At 29.2% G+C, this 27,341-nt stretch overlaps 1 protein-coding gene across 3 annotated transcripts; it reads left to right on the top strand.

Moving 5' to 3' along the window:
- The first annotated feature begins 3,570 nt into the window (after positions 1 to 3,570).
- On the top strand, positions 3,571 to 26,837 carry LOC148232369 (organic solute transporter alpha-like protein). Of its 3 annotated transcripts, none has more exons than XM_088192264.1 (8): positions 3,571 to 3,630; positions 7,070 to 7,338; positions 24,084 to 24,235; positions 24,308 to 24,456; positions 24,516 to 24,605; positions 24,677 to 24,773; positions 26,139 to 26,391; positions 26,454 to 26,837. In XM_088192264.1, exons 2-8 carry the CDS (start codon positions 7,176 to 7,178, stop codon positions 26,687 to 26,689), a joined length of 1,140 nt encoding a protein of 379 aa, XP_088048390.1. In that variant the 5' UTR covers positions 3,571 to 3,630; positions 7,070 to 7,175; the 3' UTR covers positions 26,690 to 26,837. The 3 variants fall into 3 exon arrangements, with proteins under 3 accessions (XP_088048390.1, XP_088048389.1, XP_088048388.1); XM_088192263.1 differs by lacking the exon at positions 3,571 to 3,630 and adding an exon at positions 3,680 to 3,815; XM_088192262.1 differs by lacking the exon at positions 3,571 to 3,630 and adding an exon at positions 6,900 to 6,966.
- Positions 26,838 to 27,341: the final 504 nt, after the last annotated feature.

The following is a 27,341-nucleotide window of genomic DNA, read 5'->3' as shown; positions in this document are numbered from 1 at the left end:
ACCTCATTTTTTAACTGGTTTTAGAAGAACTTATAATTTTTCTATTGTTATTGGTCATGGAGCATAATGAATGTAATTATGGACAATAACGAAAATGATTTACACGCAGCTTTATACCACATATTTATTTTAAACTATTATTATATCTTTCGTTATATAACATACATAATAATATATTATTAATTAAATATTGATAAATTCACAAGAGACACAATAACTATTATATAAATATCATAGCTAATCTAATAAAAGAAAATAATGTACACATCAAAAGCAAATGTGTTAATTATATTATATATTAATTTATGTTTTATAGTATATTATTGTATAAATCAAAATAGATTATAAATATAAATAAATTAACATATTTAATAAATTGGTTAAAACTAAAGGCAATAGAGAATATAGCACTAAGCAAATTTTATATATGAATTATTAATACCATGCGCGTATGGTAAGATTCATTCCATTTCACTCGCTCGCGTGTTAAGTGACGAGAGTGAGTGAGAGATAAGGGCGTGCGTTACATGCGTTCCGTATGCTCACTTAATCTGATTAAAACAGCATTAATATTCTCGTCCAAAATTGAAATATTTTTAAATGCTCATCTATAATTACTATTAACAATATATAAAACTAGAAATACTAAATTTATGAAAATACAAAGTCATAACATTGATTTAATGGACATGGGAATGGTTTGAAAAAAAGTGGAACAACTAATTTTAATATATTCATGTATTTCGTAAACTGTTTTTGATATATATTAACTAATCATTTAAATAATTGTTGTATCAAGTGTTCGGACCGTCTGTAATCATTTGTTTTCATAATCAGAGACGAAATAAGACACGAAAGACTTGCTAAAAGGGTCTAACTAAATTCTCAATCTTTTTTTCCTCAGCAATGTTAATAGATAGCGGTCTAGTAAGTTGTGTAATTAGAAGAAACTTAGAGATAATAAGATATGTATCAATATCCACTAAATTTACTTCGTCGGCGCAACAAACAAACCTTTATGCGTGTCCGAGCGGACGTCTATAAACAGTTTCAAAGCACTTGCAACAAAATCCTGAAGCATATTTTAATAAATCAATCTTTGCATTTTAAAAGATAATAACATAGTCAAATAAACTGATTTAGACTCTAACGTAACGCCATTATACATGACAACGAGTGATTATATTTGTATTATTAACAAAGAGTCTGGTTCCGCCTCGAATCATCGTCAGAGAACCAAATACAAAAGGACCCTGGACTACATAAGCCATAATACTACACACATTTCATACAGGATTACCACTTAACTTTCAACTTGGAATAAACAGGATTTCAGCCGAATTTGCACTAGGCGGAGCTACGCCGAACTGACCGAGAGAGCCCTTAGAATACCAAAGATAGCAGCAGCTTTCACATCAAATTTTAGATTCAGTCCAGAAAGCATTAAACATATTATTCATCATTATTATTGTTTATTAGTTTAGTTAAAAAATATAAGTAAATTGAAATACATATTTTGGCTATGTTTATCAATTTATATATGCCTACAATTTTGCAACATAAGTTTTACTTTTTCAGTATGATTATGGAAGTGTACCAACAACAACGGTCAGAAATCTGCATATAATAAAGGTTTGGCTTAACAAAGCATTAGTGAAATCGATATTTTAGAGCACCCAAGAATTGCAGAATAGCCACACAGACTTTCAAAAGTCAAAGGTAACACAATGACCACAACATAAAAATATTTTTACAAACAATTATATTTCTATGCGAGGGCATTAGTATTTTTTTTATTAATGTGTCTCATAGCTTATAAAAATAAACTTCGATACACATTAATAAAAAAATACTATGCACTCTCGTATAGAAATACAATTGTTGGTACTGCCCTTTGTAATTATCGGATATTCACCCAATGTGGTGCTACCTTAAACGTTAACTTTCACAAAAGTATGGATCAGAAATAGAGCTTAACACTAACGCGATTGGTTTTAAATTTGGCTTGCGCCCATTCATCTAAGCAGTGGCGATTTTCATTGTACATATATAAACATGTGTTATAAATTATTTGTATGGCTTTATTTTAAATTAATTTAATATTTAGGTTTATTTAATATAATTTATAAAAAAATGCAGAAAATAATTTTAAAAAGATCAAACACAAACAATTGAAAATAAATAAAATCAGATGCCATCGTTTGATTATTATTTTATAAGTTTGCTTGTTTACTTAATAAAAACAAATCTGTTTATCTAACAATTACTATGGAAACGTATTATTATCTATTTTATATTTTTAAATAGTCCAATAATACATATTCGCGTGTTTAACGATCAAATTTAATATTTTATTTGCTAAAAATGTGTGACTGACTTTAATTAAAAGCAATTCAACCATTTTAAATAATGTTAAGTATTTTTCAAACATATTACATAATGTTATGCTCTTTGACTATTTAGTTTGTAAACCGTTTTATAGAGAGTTTTATAGCTTACCTGTTCTGAAGGCGCAGTCTCCAGCGGGTGTTCTACTAGCGCAGTCTCTCTGGAAGGTATAGGTTCTTCCGGCTTCTTGACGGTGTGCTGTGTACTTGTGATTATGTGAGAAAAACAAAATATTCACCTATTCTTTTCCGCGTTTCAAATAAAACAATTACAGATGACCAGTGGTATAAGTCGACGACTAATACATGAAAAACATAGGCTCGTGTCATATATATTACTATTTTTTCATCAACCAGATCAATCAATTATCATAGAATAGGTTTTCCTAGTTTTTTTTAATCTAACTAAGAATAATGAAAATAAAATTAATTTAGCTCGTGCTTATGTGTAATAATAATTTATATTATTAAAATATATGTCACTAATTTACAAACTGATTTTAGTCTGGTGTCTCACTATTTATTTAGTAAGTGTTGATTGTGCTTACTTCGATATAACGTACGAAAGATCACGGCGACGCAGCATCTAAAACTGCGGAAATCGATCCTCTAAAAGGCATAGAGATGCTATCTTTTGAATGGCGCTCAAAGAGAGTCTCTCTCCGTGTATGTGGTTCTAAGGTTGCAGTCTCAAAGTGCTCTGATGCTGCCACGACTGCTTCGACCGTAGCTCGAATCTGTTATCTTGGATATTTCAGAGAAAAGAGGGTTTAGATGACTTTTATTTGCGATTTTTATCTCGTTTGAGAAACGGTTAGGCATTACAAATGTTCCCCACGATTGTATTTAATATTTCATAGATTTTCGGTGGTCTATTTTTAATTCGAATTATTGTAAGAGTGCGATATTGTTAATCATTGACTTATTTTTAATTTATAAAAAAATATTAGAATAGGGTGTAAATTAATTCGTAGAGTTTAATGTTATGTAATAATAAAACGATTGGCTTAATACCGATGTTGTCTCGAGAGGAAGACTCAAACCCATTGCATGCAGGCAGCTGGTAGGCACTTCTCGGCAAAGGTTTGGCAATATTTCAGAGTGGTTCTAGAGAGGGTTTCCCTCTCTCCAGAGTAAGATGATATACTCGAACTTAGCTTCTATTTTACTTCCACGGTCGACCGCGGAAGAAAGTGAACGTGCCGAGCGAAACCGGTAACGAAGAGAAGAACCCGCGCCGACTGTACTTTCCGTTTCTATTACTGTTTTATTCTTCTTCTGCACAAGTGACATATCCCACGCAGTTTTCTATTGTTTACTATTATATAATACTAAAAAGTTTCTCCTTATAAAATCACCACAATAATAATTATAACGCCCCTGTGAGTGAGTGAAATAACGCTGTCGAGTAACGGTGATTCTGTCCAGGTTTGTAACGAAATAACTTCAACATCAAGTTATTACCACAGTGTCTAGTTTCAATATTTGATCTGAAGATTAGCGAAGGTGTTATAAGTTAAAGTGTAAAGTCTATTTGCGATCGGTTTAATTCTGAATAAGTATTCAGTGTCGGATTGAAGGGGTAAATGTATTTTTGGTGAATATTTATTCATATTTTTCTTGAGTTGCGTAAAAATTTTCTCCAAATTTGTTCAACAAAGTATATCTGCTAAATTTACCTGTTTTAATTTATAATATAATAGTTACGGATTCTTTTATGTTTCTACCAAGCTATATGTTTTATATGTATATTCTTTGAATATGTTCTTTGTAACATTGATAAATGTTTTATTATCTCATTTACATTGTTCTCGATTCAACTAATGAAATGTCTAGTTGTTTAACTTTGTTATAAAAACTCTTATTTTAAAGTTTAAATGTAGATATAGAACAGTATAAAATTATTTTGGAATTATATAAATGTAGTGATGAATTGTGAGATTCGGTAATTTATTACCGAATAATTTTGATAGACCCTTAATTCTATAATAAAATAAATCAATAAGATTTTTGTAAAATAATCACACTTAATAAAGGGACCTTATTTCAGATTTTTTTAATAATACAATTTCATCAAAATTCGTAGTATTTCATTAAATTACATGCATTTTTCTGACCAAATTCAAGGGCCTGTTTATAAAAGCCGTTGCAGTGGAAACGTTCGGTTATCTAGCGTTTATATTACGACTTTTTATGACAATATTAAGACTTACAATAAGTGAGATAAATGAAGCACATCTAAACCAAATTTCGACCAAGAGGAGAGCGCAAAAAACAATTACTCAAAAATCCACGTCAAAAGCAATAAAATCGTGTTGGCCCCATCGCAGTGGGAACGCTCGTTACTGAGCGTTCCCACTGCGACGGCGCCAACGCGATTCAAATGCTTTTGACGTGAATTTTTTACTTCTGAGAATTGATAATGGTTTTTGTGCACTCATATTGACCGAAATTCGGTTGAAATACACTTTAACCAATACTCTCATAGCAAAAGTCTATAGTAATATCAGTTAAGATAGCTATCCATATTTTACCCCGAGAGCTTTATTTTGTACTTGACCTAATGATCAGTTTTAGTACCTTCATTAGATCAAGTTGGGTTTGGATAATTTTTGTAGGTTAAGTTTGGGTTTGAACAGCAAATATACGTTAAATAACTAGCAAATTGCGTTTTAAATACATTTTAACCAATCCTCTCGTTTATTAAGTCTGTAGTAATATCAGTAAGGATGGCTATCATATTTTTAATACATAGTGTAATATCGTGGTGCAGACCAACTATCGAGCAATATGCAAGATGTGATGTCAGTCTGTACTATTTCTTCCGCTTATTTTCCTATGAGAGATGAGTTAGTTCAGTTTGAATTTTAGACTTGACCTAATGAAAGTTCTAAAACTAATTATAGATTTGAATTTAGTTAATTTGTGTAGGCTAGGTTTGGGTTTGATCAGCAAGTGTACGTTTCACGTACGCAAAAAATAACTTTATATAAAAAAATGTACCGAGCGTTCTCATTGCGATGGCGATGATACGATTTCATTGCTTTTAACGTGAATTTTTGACTTCTGAGAAGTGATAAATGGACGTTTTTAAACTGAAAACTGAGTTTCATAGACATTTTAGTATATATTTATATTATTTCACTAGCGTTTATTAGTTAAAATATATTTTCGCTAGTAAAAATATATTCTACTGGTGAAAATGTATTTGGAATTCACCAATAATGAAAAGTGAAAATTTAACATATATACATAGCTTGTAAATAAATCATAATTAATATGTAAATGAATATATTATCACTCAGCTTTTTATAGGGAGGGGGGGAGCAAAAGTTTGCCAGTAAGTGGTCGTTTTTTTAATATTTCAATTTTTTTCGATTCTTTTTTTAATACTATTTCAATTAATTACATGCATTTTTTGGACAAATTCAAGGAAAAATGCCACCCACCTGCCCCCCAAATGACATTTCTGCCTTAATGTGTCAATTCTTAGTCAAATCAAATGTGATTTATATATAAGTAATAAAATAATTTATAAAAAATCTTTTATAATTCCGCTAGGATATTTTAGCTACTCCCAGAAAAAATATATTTTAGCTTGTAAATATATATACATATGTATATCCACCGGTAAAAATGTATTCCGATATGATTTCACTGAAATGACATATTTTTAGATTGTAGAGACCGTGTTTTTAGATTTTCTTTGACGGATTACCCGAGAATTTCTGGTTTAGAATAAGGGCGTAATTTAAGCTTTTTAGGGGAGGGGAGGGGGGGACAAAAGTTGACTACTCGTTTGTCGTTTTTATAGTATTTCGATTTCTTTTATAATTTTGCTAGAATATTTTCCTTCAATTGTCGAATTTAATTGGTTTATCTGAATATAGGTAGTATAGTAATTATTAAAATAATCTTAGGTTAAATCTGCATTTTGGGAATAGATGCCTTTCTTGCAAATAAGTCTTTCTTAACTCCTTGAATACATTGACAATCTTGTTAAAATAATGTAATGAAATTGTAAGGATTGACTTCTTCTAAAATCTGTCTTAATTGACTGTTAGCGCAAACTTTAAGAAGTATAGAGCAATGTTACTTTTATCTGACTGTTTTGCCTAATTTTTTGCTTTTCTTACGAGTTTAGATTTATCAAAAAAATATGTAAAAAAATGTACTATTATAAACCATGCAAAACTAAGTGATTGCCATTTACATTTTAAATACTATAGAGCAAAGTATTAAGATAAGATAGAACTACACTAAAAATTAAACTAAACCCTAATTAGTTATGTTGTATTTAAAGTAAGTTTTCACAATTTTGAACAAAACTGATAATTGAAATAAAATTGTTAAACAAATTAAAATCAGCATATTTATAAATGTAAATATTATAAGAAACTAACTCTTCCAATCCGACACTGACATTTAAAATAAGCACTAGTTAGAGTAAACGCAAATAACAAATAGATTAACGGTAACTTTAGCTACCAATAGGGTGGGAGAGAGTGAGAAATTAACTAGAGGTGGTTCAGTCCATTCGCGAACTTCGTGGCAGGCGCACATCTTCACTTTCCATTGTGTACATATTATCCATATATTTCATAATAATAATATCAATACACGGATGGTTTATGAATATATGATAAATACAATATGTGAATGTATTTACTTGCAACTTACAGAATGGAACATCTCGCGGTTAATGGTTGACTGAACTGAAGTCGTTAAAACGTCGACGGGTTATCTTCATCACATTACAAAATAAACGCAGAAACAATAACCACAAAAATGGAAATTCTATTTGAGCACGAACAAGAAAAAGAAGACGTGATAGCCAAACATTTGGGTGGAAGGTTGGGCAAACCTTTGACTTTCGGCAATGGCACAAGAATTCCACATTACGACATTTGCAACAACAATGGACTTCCAGATATTCACTCATACCTTTCAGGTGAGTTTTATAATATTATTTAATAGTATTGTTTTTATAATAATGATATTAAAGCATATTTAAAAAAGGTGATGAACAACTCTTTAGATGTTGTAATTAAAAATATCAGATATTTTAATATTATTATTTATAAATTTTATTTTAGAAATGCTTAGATTATTTACGAATATTACAGATTAATATCATTTAATATTTGCACATGCTTCTTATAAGTTTTGGAAACTAAGTCAAGTGAACTAACTATTTTATAAAACTGGTACAACGATTGACCCATATGTGTGACAATGACCTCAACGCTAAAAACAGAAAGGGCACACGTCCAATTTTTAATAATTATTTAAAAAATAGCAAGAAGCTTTTAGATAAAATATATGGACTCTTTTTCTGTAGTTATGTTCTGGTAGTTCATTAAAAAGCACTACTTGGCATAGTCTTCAGCTCACTCGACAATTTTGTCTTTATCTTCTCTATGGTCGTAAAACATTGTCCTTTTATGCCTCATCTATTGAATATTATTTCTGAAACGTCAAAACAGTATAATTTTTGGTGAAAAACTCACTAATTATTGTTAAGTGTGAGCCAGTGTAAAATGTAAGAGTTATTAGTAATTTTATTAGTAAGGTTATCAATCTAATATCCCAAATTTTTATTCGATTTTCAATTATATAAATGTTCGAATATTTGTAAAATATTCATGAATAATATCTAAAGGGAAATTTGAAAAAATCTGTAAAATATTCGTGAATAATATGAAAAAGTGATTAGTGCCGCTCCAAAATGTATGTGCCTTTATTTTGATTCAAAATACGAAACAATGAGACGCTTCTTATTAACAAAAAAATGCTTTTTCATTCGTATCTACTATGACCGAAATACGCAGAATTCGTTCATTGAACGAAACAAAATATTGCAAAGGCCCGCCCTTTATTATCGCTTAACGCTTATCTCAAAAACAGGCGTGGAGAAAATTTTTGAAACAACGAGTCAGTACTTTTGGTGTGGATTTTTGATTTCTGAGAAAGGATAATTATTTTTTTGGTCAACATTCAGTTTAGATGTATTTCATTCGATTCTCACTTATTGTAAGTCGTAATATTGTTATAAAAAGTCTTATAATTTACGCTAGATAATCGAACGTATTCACTGCGACGACGACGGCACACTTTTATTGCTTTTGACATGGATTTCCCTTGAATTAGGCCAAGAACAAACAATGCTTGAAATATTTTTATATATTTTTATTGAAAAAGTCATACAAAATTTTAATAGTTTTATTTTCTAATGACCAATCAAATTTTCTGAAATAAATTATTCAAGAAATATTTATTAAAAATAATTTTGTATATTATAAAAAATGATAAAATATGACAAATTGCATCATATAAGGATATTTTTAGTAAGTTATTTTTGTAAAACCCTATTTTTTTAAATTATAGAAAGTTTTTTGACAACAATTTAACAATGAATGAATTCTTTGTTTAATTTTTATTTATTTATAGAAATTATGAAGTCGTCAAAGTCTTTTAGAATATCATTCTGATTATTATCATTATTTAATGAAATGGAAATATTAAAAAAATATCACAAACTACACGAAAACTTTTGACCCCCTTCCTGAAAATCCCAAATCTGAAATGACGTCCCTAACCATTTTATACAAATATTTTACTATTCAGGAATCATGACATACATTGTCAGTGTTAATGAATGATTAACACAATGAATTACCAATGCAAATTATTTTTTTATGTATTCGATGATTACTTAAAACATTTCCGAGCCAGTTGCGTTGATCGTCGAATTCTAATTATTTAACATATGTTGATTAAATTTTCATACATATCTATGTATACTTAACAAAGCAAATTAAACGTACACTAGTTCAAACATCAGTTGATTCATAAATTTGCAGAGTATCTGTCATTTTAACTGTATTAATAAGGGTCTATTAAAAAATTCAGATTTTTATACGGATTTAACCCACACAAATATTAAAAGCGTAATCCACGTAAGCCAAAATAATAATTTAATTATATTTGTGTATATTTTCATTACAATAGTTCGTATTGTGTACTAAAAAAATATTATAGTAAGTAAATTTACTCTATAAATTAAACCCTAGGCTCTAGGGCAAAGCAATATATTAATTAGTGAGCGTCAATATTTTATAGTCACACCTAGATAATGGATTTCTGATTAGTGTTTTATATTACTATATAAACACGATACGCGAATAAAAACATTTCAACGTAAATTGAAAACTATGTAATGGTACTTTTTAGAGTCATTCTAGAAAATACCTAATTACTTTAAAACGATAAATACGAGATTATGCAGTGTATTATGTTGACATTCCTAGTCGTAACTTGTAATACGTATATAGATATTTGACCAAACTCTAAAACAGGTAGACTTAAGAGCAATGAAAGAAAATATTGAAAATTCCGTGTTTGCAATTGGTATCTAAGATTTGTTTGCTATTTCCATAAAAGTTTTGATGATAAGATAATTTAAACGAAGTATTAGCTAAGCTAATAAAGCTGTTTGCAATATAACACTTCCGCAGATTATATTTCTATTAAAAGTACATTTTCTATTAAGAGTTTCACTTTAAGCATTTTTTAATGAAAATGTGTTGAATGAAATAATATTTTTTTTTATTAAATATTATTTTAAATTATAATAATTATAAATTTCTTTAAGAATATTTTCATATAATCAGGAAACATTTATTTAATTCTGGCGAAAATATGAAGTAAATATGAAATATTTTTTTAATATGTTAGATATATAAATCCTTTCTCTTTAATTAAATATTTAATGTATATTGTGTATCCACATTGCCTTTCAGTAAATCTCATGTGGAATTTCCATCAGTTATCTGTTGCAAAATATCATCTGTGTAACAGCTTAAGTGTGTTTTAAGGCAAACAGCGAATCGCAAGACGCAGTGTAAAGTTTACATAATGGCTTTTAATAAAAAAAATCTACTTTCGTTGTAAATTAATTAAAGGCAAGGAATCCCATAAGGCAAGCGTGGCGCCCGTATAACCTACTTCTTCAAACTATATTTCTATTATATATATATATATATATATATATATATATATATATATATATATATATATATATATATATATATATATATATATATATATATATATATATATATATATATATATATATATATATATATATATATAAAATGTATTTTTTTATATATTTATTCTATTAGATTTTTTGGCATTATCAGAGTGTTTCTTTTCTGTCTGTTTTTTGTTTAAATGCATATTTTAAGTAAAAGATTTTGTAAAAATTAATATGAAATAGCATATAATCAATAAGTTATTTTTAAGAGAGTATGTTAGTTGCAGCACGTTCATTATATTTAATTGACAAAATAAATTTACGAAGCTGTGACTATTTGTAAGACTTAAACTGTTTATTAAAGACATAAAATGAATTGCAAATTGCAGAACAAGTTTATGTGTCACGTCGGCGTTATACATGTCCACGTTTCGATTGTCTATTTAGACCGATTAGTCCACTTGCAAGTTAACCTAACAAATGGACCTAAACAAAGGACCATCGGTGACTGTACAAGTTAAAAAAAATGAATTTGCTTAGCATGCACTCAAATTACAAGTGCTTCATGACAGCGTTGCCAAATCTCCAGCTGTTTGAATTATTAGAGTTACGGAAAAGGCTATTCTTATAAGATGAGTAACAGACAATAACACAATCTGTTTCACCCCAAATTCTGATTTAACACACAAGGGTTCAGCAAAGTTCGCACCAAGTGAAACTAAGCTGTGTTTTTCCCAAGACGACTTTAAGAAGAACCTTAAGTCAAACCTAGCTCAGCTATAAAGTCAGAAATCTAAGAGTTAAACACGATCTTCAGAGATGACTTTAAAATTACGTGACGCAGCAAAAAAATAATCTTCAGCCGTAAGGTTCACACTTAAATTCTTATAAAAATTCGAGTGCCGCTGCCGAGGCTCGAACCCACAACCTCAGAGTTATTAGTCTGAGACGTTACGGAGGATGCTATTCTGCATGCGTTTCAATTTCTGAGAACGAAACTATTTATTTTCGGTCATATAAATAATAAATCTCAAAACCGTGAAAAAATAGCATAAAATTAAATAAATCATACTAATTACCTATTGTTAACTTGAACACATAATAATTTTGCTCATTGAATGAAATAAACATGAGTTTAACAATTATCATTGTTATATTGATTGTATGGTTGTATGGTTATTATATTTATTAATTTGACTCTCACCATTCTGTTCATAGACACTGAGATTTAGCTCTCATCTGATAATAATCTGAAACTTTCAATCTTCATAAAAATAGTATAAAGAGCAATCTACGTAAGATACTATTCTATTTTAATATATGATCCAAAAAGCGCCATTGAAAGTTGCATTTAAAATATTTTTAAAAAGTCTTCCAGTTGATCTTTACTCATTCTTCCACGAGATAAAAGTGTTTTCAATGTAATAAACGAAATGAATTTATTTATACATTATTGCACACACGAAGTGTGATAAAAAAATAACGACATATTACTTTTATTGTTGAACTGTTAGAATATATTTGATGCGCACATCAATATTAGACAAGTAGTTTGTGTTTGAGAGTCAAGTATTGACGACGCAATTGTCACGCTTGGCGATTTCATTGTTTTAAAAATTACGAAACAACGAAATACTGATTCGTTGTTTCGTATTTTTTAAAACAAACTGAGAAGTGAAAATTTTTTTTTGCGTCCTCCTATTATAAGTCGTAATATTAATATACTGAGTGACTGCGACGGAACGATTTTATTGCTTTTGACGTGGATTTTATTAATCAAAGACCTTGAATTTGACCAGAAAAAGTAATATAATTAAATACTATGAATCTTAATGAAATAAAAATATTAAAAAATGACTACTAATTGGCCAACATTGCCCCTCCCCTCCCCTGGAAAAACTGAAAAGACGCCCCAGAAAAAAAGACAAATGATCTATTCTTGCAAAAATATTTATAAACATTCTTTACATGTCTATTTTTTTGATGACTGTTATTATAATTGTTTGTTCAATATTCTTTTTTTAATACTATTATTATTTTATTTTTTCCTACTCATATGTATATTTAATAATTACATTTTATTTTTCTGTAATTCAATTTTTTTCAAAAATTTAATTAAGTTAAATTTATATTATTTTTTAATTTTACCTTAAATTTAGCTGATTAGAACCAGCCGCTTATTTGGGACAAAATATTTATATTCCTATGTGTCCCGATTAAGTTTATGGGTTATAGTGGCGTAGCTAGGGTATGTGCCGCCCAAGGCGATCCTTAAAATTGCCGCCGCCCCCCCCATAGATTTTTTGCAGGGTCATAAAATCAGCATTTCTTAAAATAATAAAATGGTTAATATTAACACTTTACCGACCGCTCACGCCATATGGAGTGCGAGCCTGCCGAACGTTAAATACCGCGCACGCCATATGGAGTGAGCGGTAGCTATAATTTCGTTATCAAATAAAAAATATATGCTTAGAGATTTTTTAAGATTTTTTTTTGAAAAAAATTAAATATTAGTATGAAGTTTCATTTGATATTGAAAAAAAATATTTAATTACTGTGCCTGGCCTTATTATTAGACACATTTGTCTATATATTATAATTTGTTTATATATTATAATTTTTAAAGCAGAAATTCGTTTTTTTGCTATTTTATTATTTTTTATAGCATTAGTTATTGAAAAAGAACTAATTTAGTCGTGAGAAGTCATAAATTCTATTTTTTTAATTCAAAACAAAAATAAAAATATTTTTCACTATGCAATTCGGGACTATATTTGAAATATTTTGTATGTCCTTCTTTAGATTAAATAAGTGCCTGAATTTACTTTATAAACGTTGTTTAATTTTTGAAGGTTCAAAGTATGATTCTATTCCCGAATCACCTTCTCGATTAGCTCTCTTTTAGTGGTTATTTCGATTTTATCAATCTCTTCTTCAAATGCTCCCAAATATTCTCGACGGTATTTTTGTTTTGCAAGTATGCAAAATATCTTCCCAGTGTTATCAGTAAAAATTAACAACAAAATCATATATAATAAAGATATAGTTCAAATATAATTGAGCTGCCTTTGTATTTCTTTACTTGTGTCTTATAATATAATCAGGTACTGTTTATCTATACAAATTCGAAAATCCATTTAAAAAATATATATTTATATCAAATATATTTTGTAAATTCTTTCTCCTTTGCATTTTTTTAAGTACACTAACATTTTTTGTAAGTTAATCTATTAGATAGTACCGGTTTCCCGAATTTCTAAATTGACAGATTAGCGAGATTATATCGTATTTTTTCTGTCCTGTAATTTGGAAATTTCGACCGTTTATTTTATTGAGTGAATTTTATCTATCACGAGATAGCACCGATTTACTGGAAGTGATTCTCAGAAGTGACTCTTTTTTTGAAATTGGGAATTTCTTTTGAGATAAGAAATAATATGATGCACTTAAAAAAATATGAATAATAATTCAGTTTAGCTAACGCTGTCGTGTAAATCGCATCTTGTTTTCGTGTGCTCGAGTGAATATTCTAAAAATAATAAAAAAATAAAATAAATAAAAGGAATTTTGTGCTGCAGTGATTCTTTAAAAATATTACGCTTACGCCTCTTTATAAAATATAGTGTCTATAAAAATATAAATACAGTGTATTTTATATAACAAAGTGTTAAAAATATAGTTTTTATTTAAATATAATTATAACCCAAATAAATAAATGGCAGAAGATAGTTTTGTAGAGGAAAATTACGCGGACAATGATTCAAATATTCCCAGTGATAACGAAAACTTTAGTGATAGTGATACAAGTTCGATTGTTCATGAAAGAAATCGTCCTCGAGTAATGATGCCTATTAGCGATGGAGAAGATACTGAGGATGATGATATTCCATTAGATTGGTGTGAAACTGATACACCTAGGCATAACCAGCCATTTGAAGGATTGTCGGGAGCAACTTTTGATGTTGATATCACGCGCTCTGAAGAAATCGCCGAAAAATTTATCGGTGATGACCTGTTCCGCATTATTTCATAAGAAACAAATAGATACAGTGCTCAAACTTGGAATAAGTACAAACAAGAAGTTAAAAATATTATACAAGAAAAAAATAAGAATATGTGGGGCTTACCGGATATTCTAAAAAAGGCTAAACTACGAATATTTGAAAGTAAATATAAGCGAAACGGGGAAATTTTATTACAATTGTGGAAAACAGTAAAGAGTAGAGATATTCGAATGATATCAACAATCCATAATACAAATATTGTAAACACTGAAAAAACTGACAGAAGAACTGAGCTGCGTATAAAAAAACCAATTTGTATAATTGATTACAATAAATACATGAAGGGAGTAGATCGGGCTGATCAATACCTTTCGTACTATCCAATATATCGCAAAACTAAAAAATGGACGAAAAAAGTGGCCATGTATTTATTTAACTGTGCATTATTCAATGCATTTACAGTGTATAGAAGTGTAAATTCAAACAGCAATATAAAGTTTTATGATTATTTAATGAAAATAGCAAAATATTGGATAGAGGAAAAAACACCAGAAACAGAAACACCAACAATTTCAGAAATGTCTGAAAATTCACAACCGACATCCACATTCGCCACTGCTCCCTCATTTCAAAGGCTTTCAGGCAGTTTAAAACAACACCAATTAGTCAGGATATCATCTACTAATGAGCGTAAAAGAAGAAGATGCATAGTTTGTATCGCACATAAAATAAGAAAAGATTCTCTTTACATGTGCAAAGAATGTAAAGTAGCTTTACATGTTGGTGAATGTTTCTCCTCGTATCATTTGAAGAAACATTACTAGGTAAATAATAAAAATAACGTTTGTGAATTTTGAATTTTATTTTTTTGATAATTCGTATTGGTATTATTTTAGAATTAAATATTGTGAAAAGTGAATTACAAGGGAAAGACATTGAATAATAATAAAGTGTGTACCTGAAATATTCCGTATTAGTGTGGAGAAATTTATAATGGTGAGTGCACTTTAAACTTGCATTATATAAATAGTTATTGTGAAAAGTGATTTACACGTGAAAGACAATGTACAATATCTGTGTATGTGCCTGGAATATTTCGCATTACGATGGAGCGAATTACAATGGTGAGTGAATATTTTATTGCAATTGAATTATATATCAGTAAACTCATATTAGTAAAAATGTCATTTCTCATTTTTGTAGATAATCATTTGCACAAAATATCACAATACGAAAAAAAAGTGTGATTGAAAAAAGTTTTTTTAAATTTGAAAAAGTTTGAGAGCCGCTGGATGACTCAATTTAAATTATTTTTATTTAAATTTCTAGGTTATTCATTTTTATAATTTTAAAATCAAGATAATCATTTTAAAAATCTAATAATAAGGAAATGTAATAATTCATTTTTATTTCCGGCGATCCACATGTTGAGAACCACCTAATAATGACTTAAATTGATGCATTGATACATTTTTAACATGTTTAGAAAAATTCAACTAAATATTCGGACCGTATCAAAAAATACATAAATTTAAATAAAAAAGGTAAAATTCGCGAAGATTTGCGAAAAGGTGCCGGTATTTAGCGTAAGTCTGGCAGTGAAACTGCCGGTCGGTAAAGTGTTAAGATCTTGTTATTCTTGGATTTATATATGTTTTAGTGCATTCAGGCTTAAGAATCACACTAGACGATCCCATGCCGCCCCTAAGCAAGTGCCGCCCGGGGCGGCCCGCTCCCTCCGCCTTACCATAGCTACGCCACTGGCTATAGATTTATTTATACATTATAATTCTTCTGATAATCGATTGTCCCTTATTTGGGACAAAAAAATAGGGGCTTAATGAGTCCCAAATATTACAATTTTTTTTTTTTTTTATTATTTTTAGGCATTTATGGGTTATATATCCATTTATTCTGATTCTGATAATCGATTGTCCCTTTTGACAAATATTTTAATTAAACATTGTTGGAATCTTAACAAGCGTTTCTCGAACGGTGTTACGTAAAGTAAAATTAAGGGCTTTGTAAATATGAAATACAATATTAACCCACAGTAAAAAAGTACATGTCAAATATTAGTGTGAGTATACAGAGCCACATATAAAGTCATAGTATATATATATATAAAAAAATATATGTCAAACTTTCGTATGTTGTACAAAATATATATAGATTCTCTTACTAAAATAAAAATAAAATGCTCCTCTAGTAATAATTTTTTTACAGAATGTACTGTGAATTTTAGGTAAATATAAATTGACAAATAGATTATTATATGATAGGTAATATGTATACTTTTTATTAAAATTACAACACTAGTTAAAGCTAATCATTTTCATTACTCTGACTTTGTCAGCAACAGCACGTTTATTTTACTCTATTAACAAGATAATAGTCAAAGAATAAGCTAGCAGATTTTTAATTAAATATGATTTTTTTATAAATTCTAATCGCGACTTTCCTAAAATTATCTGCAATAAATTATATAAGATTACCATTATTTTAGATTATTGCAATGAACTTAAAGCTAATAATCGGTAAGCTGCGATTATCATTAGCAAACTTGATCATTACGTAAATAGTATGATATAACCAGTAGGTGTATTACATTAGAATAAATAAATTGCTGTTTTTTTATATCAACAAAAAATTAAAGATATAAACACCGTCTAAAAGTAATTGTCAAATTGTTTGTACTTTCTCTTGGTGCTGGTCGGTGGAAGTCAAACAACACCGTTAACTGCACTTTTTACAAATCAGGTTTTCTGATTACTCAACATCGAAGCATTTAATAGAATACCGTTGGGACCATAACGACACACGCTTTCAAAATCTTCATCAATCAAGCATTTTACTGTTAATACTATGCAATACATGAATACAAACACAAAAGCGCAATCTTCAAATTCTTCAATGCCAATGCAACTTATTCATCATCTCTGTATTATGAATGACTAATACCACTTTCTTTATTTTCAAGTGCATTGCATAAAATTACATAGATGAAGATTTCACTGAAATCGTCGCAAATTTTTCGATCGATGCTCGTTGCGTATATGTGGTATTATAAAATCGCTACCAAGAACTTTCTACTGTTACGAAATAATTTTCGAGGTACATTAAATTGGCAGAATCGTTTACTTTAAAACTTATTCACACTGCTTGATCTAAAAAGATATTTCTGGGTATTGATACAGGATGTGTTATCTGATTGTTCTCGTGTGGTATGTAAACACATTTCTTAACGAAAGATTTAAACAAATGTATAATTAAGATCGTCAAACTAAAATTTAAAATATTGTGTATATGTTTCTGAGAATAAATTTAATAATGTCTACTAATAATTAGATGTCATTTATTGGAATTCATTTGGAGCATTTAATGCACATGCATTGCACGCGTTGTACACAATTTTATTGCGTGTAGGAAGTACAAATAATTAAAAAATATCAAGCGGAACACTTTCCGAATATTTCGCTACTTGAAAAGAATAAATTTCTCCAAAATTCTTACATGAATCAATTTCACAAATGTAAATTTATCACATGATCAAACATTATATTTTAAAGAAACCTTAGTTAAGAAACGCTAGTGAAAAAATATTATTTAGGATCTGAGACACGATTGTGCAAAAATAAGGCCTTGAAGGATGTTTTGATGACAGACGAATCTCACTTAAACAAATCATCACGAAATATGACATAATTTCATTATTTTTTAAGTCCAAAGGTTTTATCTAAAGCAAATGACGAAGTTTAGTTCACCTGTTATTGCAAATCGTTTCCAGATGTCATGTTTCTCATTTCATCACGTCACGTAGATAGCAAACTATTCGCTTCGAATATTGCGCAACGTTTACTTTTAATGTTCTTCTAACTCAACTGCTCTTTAAAGTGTCCGGTTTGTTTCAAAATAGTCGCGAAAGAAGTATAAGACATTGACATTGAGTCGTACAATTGCATAATACATTCCATATTGACAGGCTATTAAAATGCTTAAGAAATAATATATGTATGTATAAAATAGCTAAACATAGTGCAACAGTTTTAAATAAATAAATAAATATGTTCAATAGCAATATAACAATTCATTGATTCTTACTGTCTATTGATTTGAGATACAAATAAGCCTATTATTAGGTAACTAGAACCTGGAAAGATAATTGTGGTGTTCGGCTTAACTCTTGTTGTTCCAAGTCAAAACTAAATGGTAGTTCTGTGGTCAATTTCAGGATGGAAAGTGTCTGAAGTTCTGGTGAAAGTCCTAACAAAAGTGATTAAGTTTCGCACTTTCGCACATAATTGGTTCCTGAATATGTGTGCGAATGTTGAATGTACGAAAGTCGAGGGAAGTAAAAAAAATTGAAATTGTGTGTATTTTAAAATATTTATTTATCAAGTAAATATAAGGTGTTAAAGAGGCGTTTAAGAGACACACTTAAGTGGGGTTTGCGGGTGTTTCATTTGAAAAGTTATTAAGAGTTAACTGTTTTCCACTATTCTTTTTCTTTTTTTCATATAGTATTTTATAACATGTTATGTTTTTATTGATCGCCCCACGCACTTGAGATATGTGTTCTCCATTGGGATCACAATCTTCCATAATATTTAAAAATTTGTCATGGTGCGTGAAGGCTTAATTCATATTTTTCATTGTTAAAGAGTTTTCGAAAATAAACCTGTCTCATCTACATTAAATATTTGGCTAGAGGAATATTCTCCATCTTCAATCATTTTGGATAATTAGGAAATAAATTCTTTTGCAGCATCTTTATCCGCTTCAGCCGATTCTCCAGTAAATTTAATATTATGAAAAGAATACCTCATTTTAAAATTGTAAAACCAACTGTACTTGCTTGAAAAACCGTGTTAAAATATTTTTTTAATCTATCCTTCCAATCTTTGTGCGAACTAAGAGCTTTTGCTTGAATAATTGAAATACTCAGAGGGACATCTTTTTGATGTTGGTCATCGATCTACGATGACAAAGATTTTCCATTTCATCCATGTTTTTTTTGCTGTGTTTTTTTGGAAACATATCATTAAAGATTGTGGAAATATATCTTTATTTTCCACAATTTTGAACGTATTCTTTAATTATATTTTTATTTTGCAAAATTGAACATATCGTAGATCTGTTTGTATCATACGAACGTCCGATTGAAGCAAAAGATTCACCGCTATCAAAACGTTTTTTAAAAAAAAAAAAATTTAAAAAATTGTTTTTTTTTTAATGTGCGAAATAGCGAATTGTGTGAAAGTCGAACGTTCGAAAGTCGAGGGCCGCCTGTATACTTTTGAAGAATGGTGGGAAGTCCCTTCAGGCTCAGAATCTTTTGACCAATGCAGATGATTCAAGGTGGAACCAGACTTTTTGTTTTTATCAAATACATATCTTACCAGACTTGGCGATTAAATGATTTTAATGCAGTTGTTTCGGAACTATTAATGGATACCGTTAATGGACATCATTGATGATAAATTTAAATCGAGTTTGGTGGTACATATTAGGTATTAAAAATTCTTAAGTAATATTATAAACTACTTCAGCTCTTATATTTATTTAAAAAATTGTTTTTTGTTTTAATGCCGACAAAAATTCCTCAGATTCATTGTAAATTCATATAATATAATATCCACGCAACGATTATGGACGATCATGACAGTGCTTTTTTATTAATCTTTCTTGGATTATTTTTTGTTGTTGAGTACAAAACTGTAAATTATAAATGTCTATTTTTTATGATTTTTTTTTGTATATGTATATGGTTTTGATTCAACTGCCTTTAATTTCGAAGCAGAACACCTACGACTTTCTTAATTTTTGGAATCATCATTGCACCGTACGATCTTTAACATACAAAAATGCACTTAGTTGCTTTTCCCCATCTTTAATTCAATAACCTAATTTGAAGCACAATTAAGATTAAAACCGAATTTGAAGTTACGGAAATACAGATTTAACAATGAAATACAAAATTAACAATGCAACCCAATATTTTAAAATGTTAAACGTATACGAAATTGTATTTGGTTTTGAAATCTGTGACTACAAGGACAACTAATGTTACTCTCTTAAGAAAATGAACTTAGTTTGCATATACTATTTCTTAATGGTATCATTCGAATGCAATAAAAATTTTAACACTTGATTACCAAATAAAACGATTGTGTATTTTACCGATGTTAAGCAATCTGTATAAAGAAAATGTATGCAATAAGATCTAATGCGAAGGAGGGTTTCAATATATTTTCACAAGCTCATTCCACAGAAACCTGTAATTTGAATATTTTTAGGTAAAATCCACAATATAATTCCATTTCAAAAGTGATACAAATTCACTTCACTACCCAGAAAAAAACTTGTCTACTTTAAAAAAAATCGTAATGAAATATTTCGTGTGTATTTTCAATAAGAATAGGTGTGGCAAAGTGAGTGTATATGTTTGAGATTACGTATAGTATATGTATGAAATATTTGAACTATTTTGTATATCATGACGCATTGGAGAAACCTGTCATTTCATGATAGTCAGTTTTGTTCTTCCTAATTAAAAATATTCCTTGATCATTATCAATATTATGCTGTAGACAAATTTAAATATAACATTTTTTAAGGAAGAACTTCTTTAATGAAAATTAAATATACATCATTAAAAATATGAAATAAGTTCCTAGTTTTTTTTTGTAATTTATCTCCCAATTTTGTATGGAGCTTTAAGTCCTAATTTACAGAGATTTTTATTTTTTGTAAGCTATTTTCCATTTTTGTATGTGTTGTATTCCTCGATTTCGAAATTTCGCGGAACCTATCTACCGTGCAAATCGAGGTATGACTGTACTGTTGTGCCTTTTGTGTTGCATGTCTAGTTACCTTATTATAAAATTGCTTACCACTTCTGACATTTTACAGGACAAACTGCTGTTTTTATTTTATTTGACTCACCATCGTACTAGTAAATTATTATTTTATATTTATTATGCAGTGTTGTTATGTGTATGATATTTTTACCCATTATTTGTTTATAAATTTCTTCGTCATTACACCGCAAAATATTCAAGGAATTTATTTTGTATGTTATTTTTTTCTTAACCCATACAGCCTTCAACTCTGACAAAAAATACACATTATAAAAATTAATATGTATCGAAATTATTCCAGCGCACGTTTGTGTTGTAACGAGAATTGGTCATTTTGCATCAATTTCTCTTGTGTGATATAATTTCACATGTGGGTCAAAAATTACAAAATTTCATACTACGCTTACTCGCTTGTTTAATGACTTTGTTATTTTGGCGTATACTTTTATGGCCAACTTTATATAACTCGACTTTGAGATCGTAAGAAAAGAGCTTCTTTCGTAACCATAAAGTACATAATGTGTAGTCAATGTTCAGTTCTGTCCTTGCGTATATTAAACAGGTATTTTATTACGAAATGCACTTTCAAAAAAGGACACAATCTCTTGTGTAGTGTAAAAGTAGGCAATAAGAGACACGTACCCTCGTTTTTTGTGATCTATAAAATACCTCAACCATTTAAATCATATCTAATATCTCTCTTCATTTGGATTATATTGTTGATATTCTTTAAGTAATCATAGGTTATGTCAAAAGGAATACATTTAAGCATTTTTTTACAGCTGTTCCCTTATCATATTTGAAAGATTAATTAAAACGCAATTACCTTAATATGTTCTTAATACTTTCTCCTAATCCGTCTTAATTTCTCATGACGTTTATTATTGGCATAATTGAAAGCAAGCTTGCAAGCGTTGAAGCATTCGCATTAGATTCATCAGTGTCAGTTGGGGAGGCACCCAACAATTATATTCAATGTTTTGATTCAATGGTTTTGGTTCATCTCCAACACATCTAACAGAATTCCAAATATTAATTTAACTTATTTACACTCTTATAGTTATTTTTCTCTATTTTGTCGGAATGAACTGAGTAATGGATATTATAAGAATATTAAACTTATAATCCAAACTACTTGATATTTCATTGTTATATTAGGATAGTATTTAATTACCACAAGTTCACCGGTTCATTGTTCTGGTTAATGAAGGTCTTCAACAATCTATGTGCAATTTTTGCAATTGCATATATAATTATTTATTTACTACGTTCTAAACGCCCATATTTGATCATCGAAGCGGAGATAAAGGTTAAATTTTACGCTGTGCTTCATTGAACGTTAGCTTTTTTTCTGTTCTTGCAAAACTTCAGGAAGCACTCAGTGCGTAAATTTCTTTCACATATGAAAACTATTAGTTACGAGGCGTTTTTACAACAGACATTTCCTGAGTTGTGTAAAGTTAGTTTTTCATAACCGACAAATAATAAAAGGATGATTTGCTAATTCTTGAAGATTTTTTCAAAAGATTAAAATATTTTATGTTAACATAATATTTTTAACATGCTTGCCAGACACAAATATGTTTTCGGCGATAGCTACGAGGAGCTGGAGCAATTCCTGTGGGATAGTGCATATCTAATTTTATTGTATGTAATTACACACTCGTGATTATATACATATGCTTAAGTTTGAGATTATGATCCTTTCGTGGTTTTGTGTGCCAAATGGTGTAACTTATTTAGCCAGACAATGAAAGATTTATTTTATATGCAGCTTATTACACCAAAAATTTAAAATAAATAAATTATACCGATATACAATTAAAATGCAATTGTAAATACGAGTCTCTCTGGTCTCTGGTCAGCTTAGCCGAGTTGATGATACTCAATGTAAGTGTGTTGTGAGTCCTCTGTAAGTGAGTCGCGAATAGCGACGAGAGATGTGACTAAGTGTCAAGTCTTTTATATTATATTTTCCATTGAAAAGCACTTTAGGACTAATAGCATTATTGTAAAAGTGCATAACGCACGGGTGGTTATTTATGGGCGATCTTTTAATAATGACAATAGATTTATACAGCAGTACTATTTTCATAAATTAAGGTTTAGTTTTTGTGTTGTGGTATTTGATGAAAATTACTTTATAAAGTCTGCGTGGCTATTGTGGGCAAACTTTTTGGTGTTCCTTATAACGATTTCACTTGTGTTTTGTTTATTTTATTTCTTAATCGCTTATCCTTATCTACCGGTAGATTAGGAAAGACAATCTATCTCTATCTTAAGTGAACAATTAAAAACGACATACTCCTTTGTATAGGTCTCAGAAGTATGGTTAAAATATTTGGGTGAGACTATGCACTTGTAAAAAGTTACACAACATTTATAAGGGGTGCCCCATTATTATGTCCAAGGCTGTATATAAGAACCAAACCCTACAATATATCTAAGAATGCATTTAATAAAATAATAAAACTAGGCAAAGTATTAAGGTTATAAGTAAATTTTGAAACAAAAAATAAAAAGGGAGAGATTTTTTTTAATGAACTAATACTTAAAAATACTTAACTTTTTCCATGAATTTTATTAATAAAATACCAATGAATCATTAATAAATAAAAAAAAACTAGCTGCCCATTAATATAACCTTTATTTCAGGATCAAATTGTCTCTATTTCTATAATTATAAAAATATACTAAGCAATATTTTTATAGCAATTATAGCTTAAGAACTTTCGTTTATAAGAAAACTAGCAGCATGTATTATTAATGACTATATTTTTTAATTTCACAGCTATCAACCTATATGGCTACGTATTATTCACATCTGGAGCATTAGCGGTGGTCATAATGCTTCTACTCTACCTAGACACTTTAAGACATGTGATGAAGAACGCTTCGTCTGGCGTTAAAACTCACACCGCATTTGTAGTTAGCGTTTATCCGGTGATTATACAATTCTTAAAGTATAAAACATCATTATACAATAATTAATATGCTATTTAAAATATAAAACAGGTAGTTGGAATAGCGACATATTGCGCCGTAGTCGTCCCTAGAGCTCAACTATTAGCCGAAGCCGTAGCTCAGGGCATGTTCACGTTTGCTATGTACCAACTATTTTGTTTAATGGTAGCTTATTGTGGAGGAGAAGCTGAACTCATTAGGTATGATATAACATTTATATTAATAATAATATATTTTCTATGAATTATTATTGTTTTAGAAAAGTTAAGCCTAATTCTTTAGATACCAGAGTGGCACCGTGTTGTTGCTGGCCGTGTTGCTTTTTATTACCATTGCTTTCGGTTACTAAGTATGATCATGTTTATTAATAATGTATAATAGATTTAACAGTAAATATAAATTTTAAGTGTATTATTTCAGACGTAATGTTTTATTACTACGAATGCTCGTTTTGCAACTGCCAGTTGTTCAAGGAATGGTGTATATGATTCTTCTAGTGATGTGGGCTGAAGAAGAAGTAAATTAGTTTTGTATATAATCTATAAAAGATCTATCTATTTTAATAAAATAAAAAGATATGGAGTTTGTAACAGTTAGGTGAATAGTTGCAACTGAGTAAAATTTAGGCAATGTCCTCGAACATTTGCACAATAGAAATGAAAAATATATGATCTGAAAATCAAAGTATCGTATAAGACGAGGGTTCTGATGTTATATTTAAAATAAGATATAACACTATAACTTTAATTTTAAGAGATAGGGTTATGTTTTATAGATTATTATTAAATTTAATAAAAAAGATAATAACCAATGAAACAAAATGTTTATTGTTCTAAATTAAATTTTATAAAGTTACTCTTTAAGACATTGCTCACAAAATGGGTATAACATTCTCTTCTCCAATAGAGATGTGTATTATTAAATTTGCTCAAGTGCACTCTAGGATCCTGAGTGCACTTGACCCTAAAATAAAGTCATATCCTAATCCTGTATATATAAAAAAAACATTTTTTAAATATATCGCAACTCGTTAAGAGTTAATGCAATATATTTTGAATTAATATGATTAATCTTAGCATTTATATACCTACAATCTATATGTAAAAGGGAATTCTGTGTTACCTATGTGACAAAGTTGTCTGAAAGAAGTGATTTAGTACAGCCGTGTTCCAGCTTATATATCCTTGAGGAAATCAGAGTCCAATTTGGCATTTGCCCCCTTTTTGAATTTGGTCAGAAAAATGCATGTCATTTAATGAAATACTGTGAATCCTAATGAAATCAAAATATTAAAAATACCACCACTGACTGGACAATTTTTGCCCCCCCCCCCCTGGAAAAAGCTGAAGTGTAGTACCAACTAAAATGCATGATGTTTGATACCTGTTCAGCGTAGATATTGAGCATATAGAATATGTTTATTTCTTATACTCTATAATAATGTGTATTCTATTAAATGCTATCTAATCCAAATTTTACTCAGTTGCACACTAAGACCCCGAGGTAAACAAAGTAACTCCCATACTTCACTATTTCCTTACTAAGACATAAATTTTGTAAGTAATGTTATTCTTAAGACTTTCCTTATTAATAAGGAAACATATATATGATTGTGAGGAAATGCCTTCCAATCTATGTATTTTAAAATACACTATTTTATTAATTTTCAATACTTTAAATAGATTATTTTTTAAAATATATTTATTTATTAATCCTGACTAAAGCATGATATATACTACCAGTATATTTTTAATATTATTTTTATAGTAATGAATGTCTCAAATTTAATTTCGCCTAAAGTCGGAGAATCATAATCAGAACAAAATAGATAGATGTATAACACATGTTCATGTATATATTTTTAATCTAAATTATTTTACAGAGTTTATATCAAGTAAACTACATGTACATTCAGCCCTTCGTGGTAGCGTCTATATTCCTTGGTGTTTGGGGACTTGTCATGTCCATCAAAATGCTGAGAGAAGTTCTCGGATCTCATTCACTGCAAGGAAAATTCTTGGCATTGCAGCTAGTCTTACTCTTCGCCAAACTGCAAGGATTATTAGCCAGACTGTTAGTTTGGGCCGGAGTACTGCCGTGCAATCCGCCGATAACTCCACCAGTTTACGGCAATTGTAAGTTATTTAATTATAATTATAAGTAAATAAAAGATTTTTTAATTCATTTTATTTTGCAGTAATCTACAATACGGCCATGTTGATCGAAATGATCCTGCTGGGATTCTGGGCGCGTTATCTATATAGGAAAACGTTACCAGAAATGTCAGGACCGAATTTTACCGTGGAAGAAGTTTGTGCACTACCCACTTTGTGCACAATGGTGGAGAAGCAATGCGAAACAGGAGATACATCGACAAAAAATAACAATGCAATAGGCGTTGATAATAAGAATTTTGTCGACGTTCAACTGTAATTTTATTAAAATTAAACACGAGTGTTGTATGTCACTTTTGCTAAAATCACAATGTGCAAAAGCTTTTAGATTTTAGAGTAAATGTTATTCAAGTTGTAATAATACACATTTATGAATTTAAACAAATTAGTAAATATGTTTATGCAAACCAGTGATTCATTTTACTTTTAAAATATATTATAATAAACTAACATTATATTTTTAAGGTATATTATTTATTAATGTATGGATTATTGATATGTGGATGTAAACGTAATGTACCAAAGATTTTTAGGATCATTTTTTACTTTTTAATTAGTCATACAAGTTATTTGGACACGTGTGTTTATGTTAAGTGTATGTGATGAAAAATATGATGAATAAATACAAACTAATCTTACAACATGATTTTTTATCTCGTCATATGTAATTTAAAAATTTGATCTTCTGTCTCCCACATTTTCTATACAATGAGTAATGATATAGTTGAATAGTGAAAAAATATTTTAAAGCACTTTTACATCCTAGTAATAGTGAGGGGAATAAACAAGAGTAGTAGATTATTGTACATCTAAAGATAATTTCTAAGAGTCGACACTTATTAAAGTTTGTATTAAAATAGCTCTATAAATACAAAATAAAACTGCGGTATATATTTATAATGTGAATAATG

This window comes from Plectrocnemia conspersa, unplaced genomic scaffold (genome assembly GCF_051122295.1).
Source record: "Plectrocnemia conspersa isolate PC_06_02 unplaced genomic scaffold, ASM5112229v1 ptg000009l, whole genome shotgun sequence".
Classification (NCBI taxonomy): domain Eukaryota; kingdom Metazoa; phylum Arthropoda; class Insecta; order Trichoptera; family Polycentropodidae; genus Plectrocnemia; species Plectrocnemia conspersa.
Note: the sequence above shows the minus strand (reverse complement) of the source record. Positions and strands in the feature narration are given on the sequence as shown.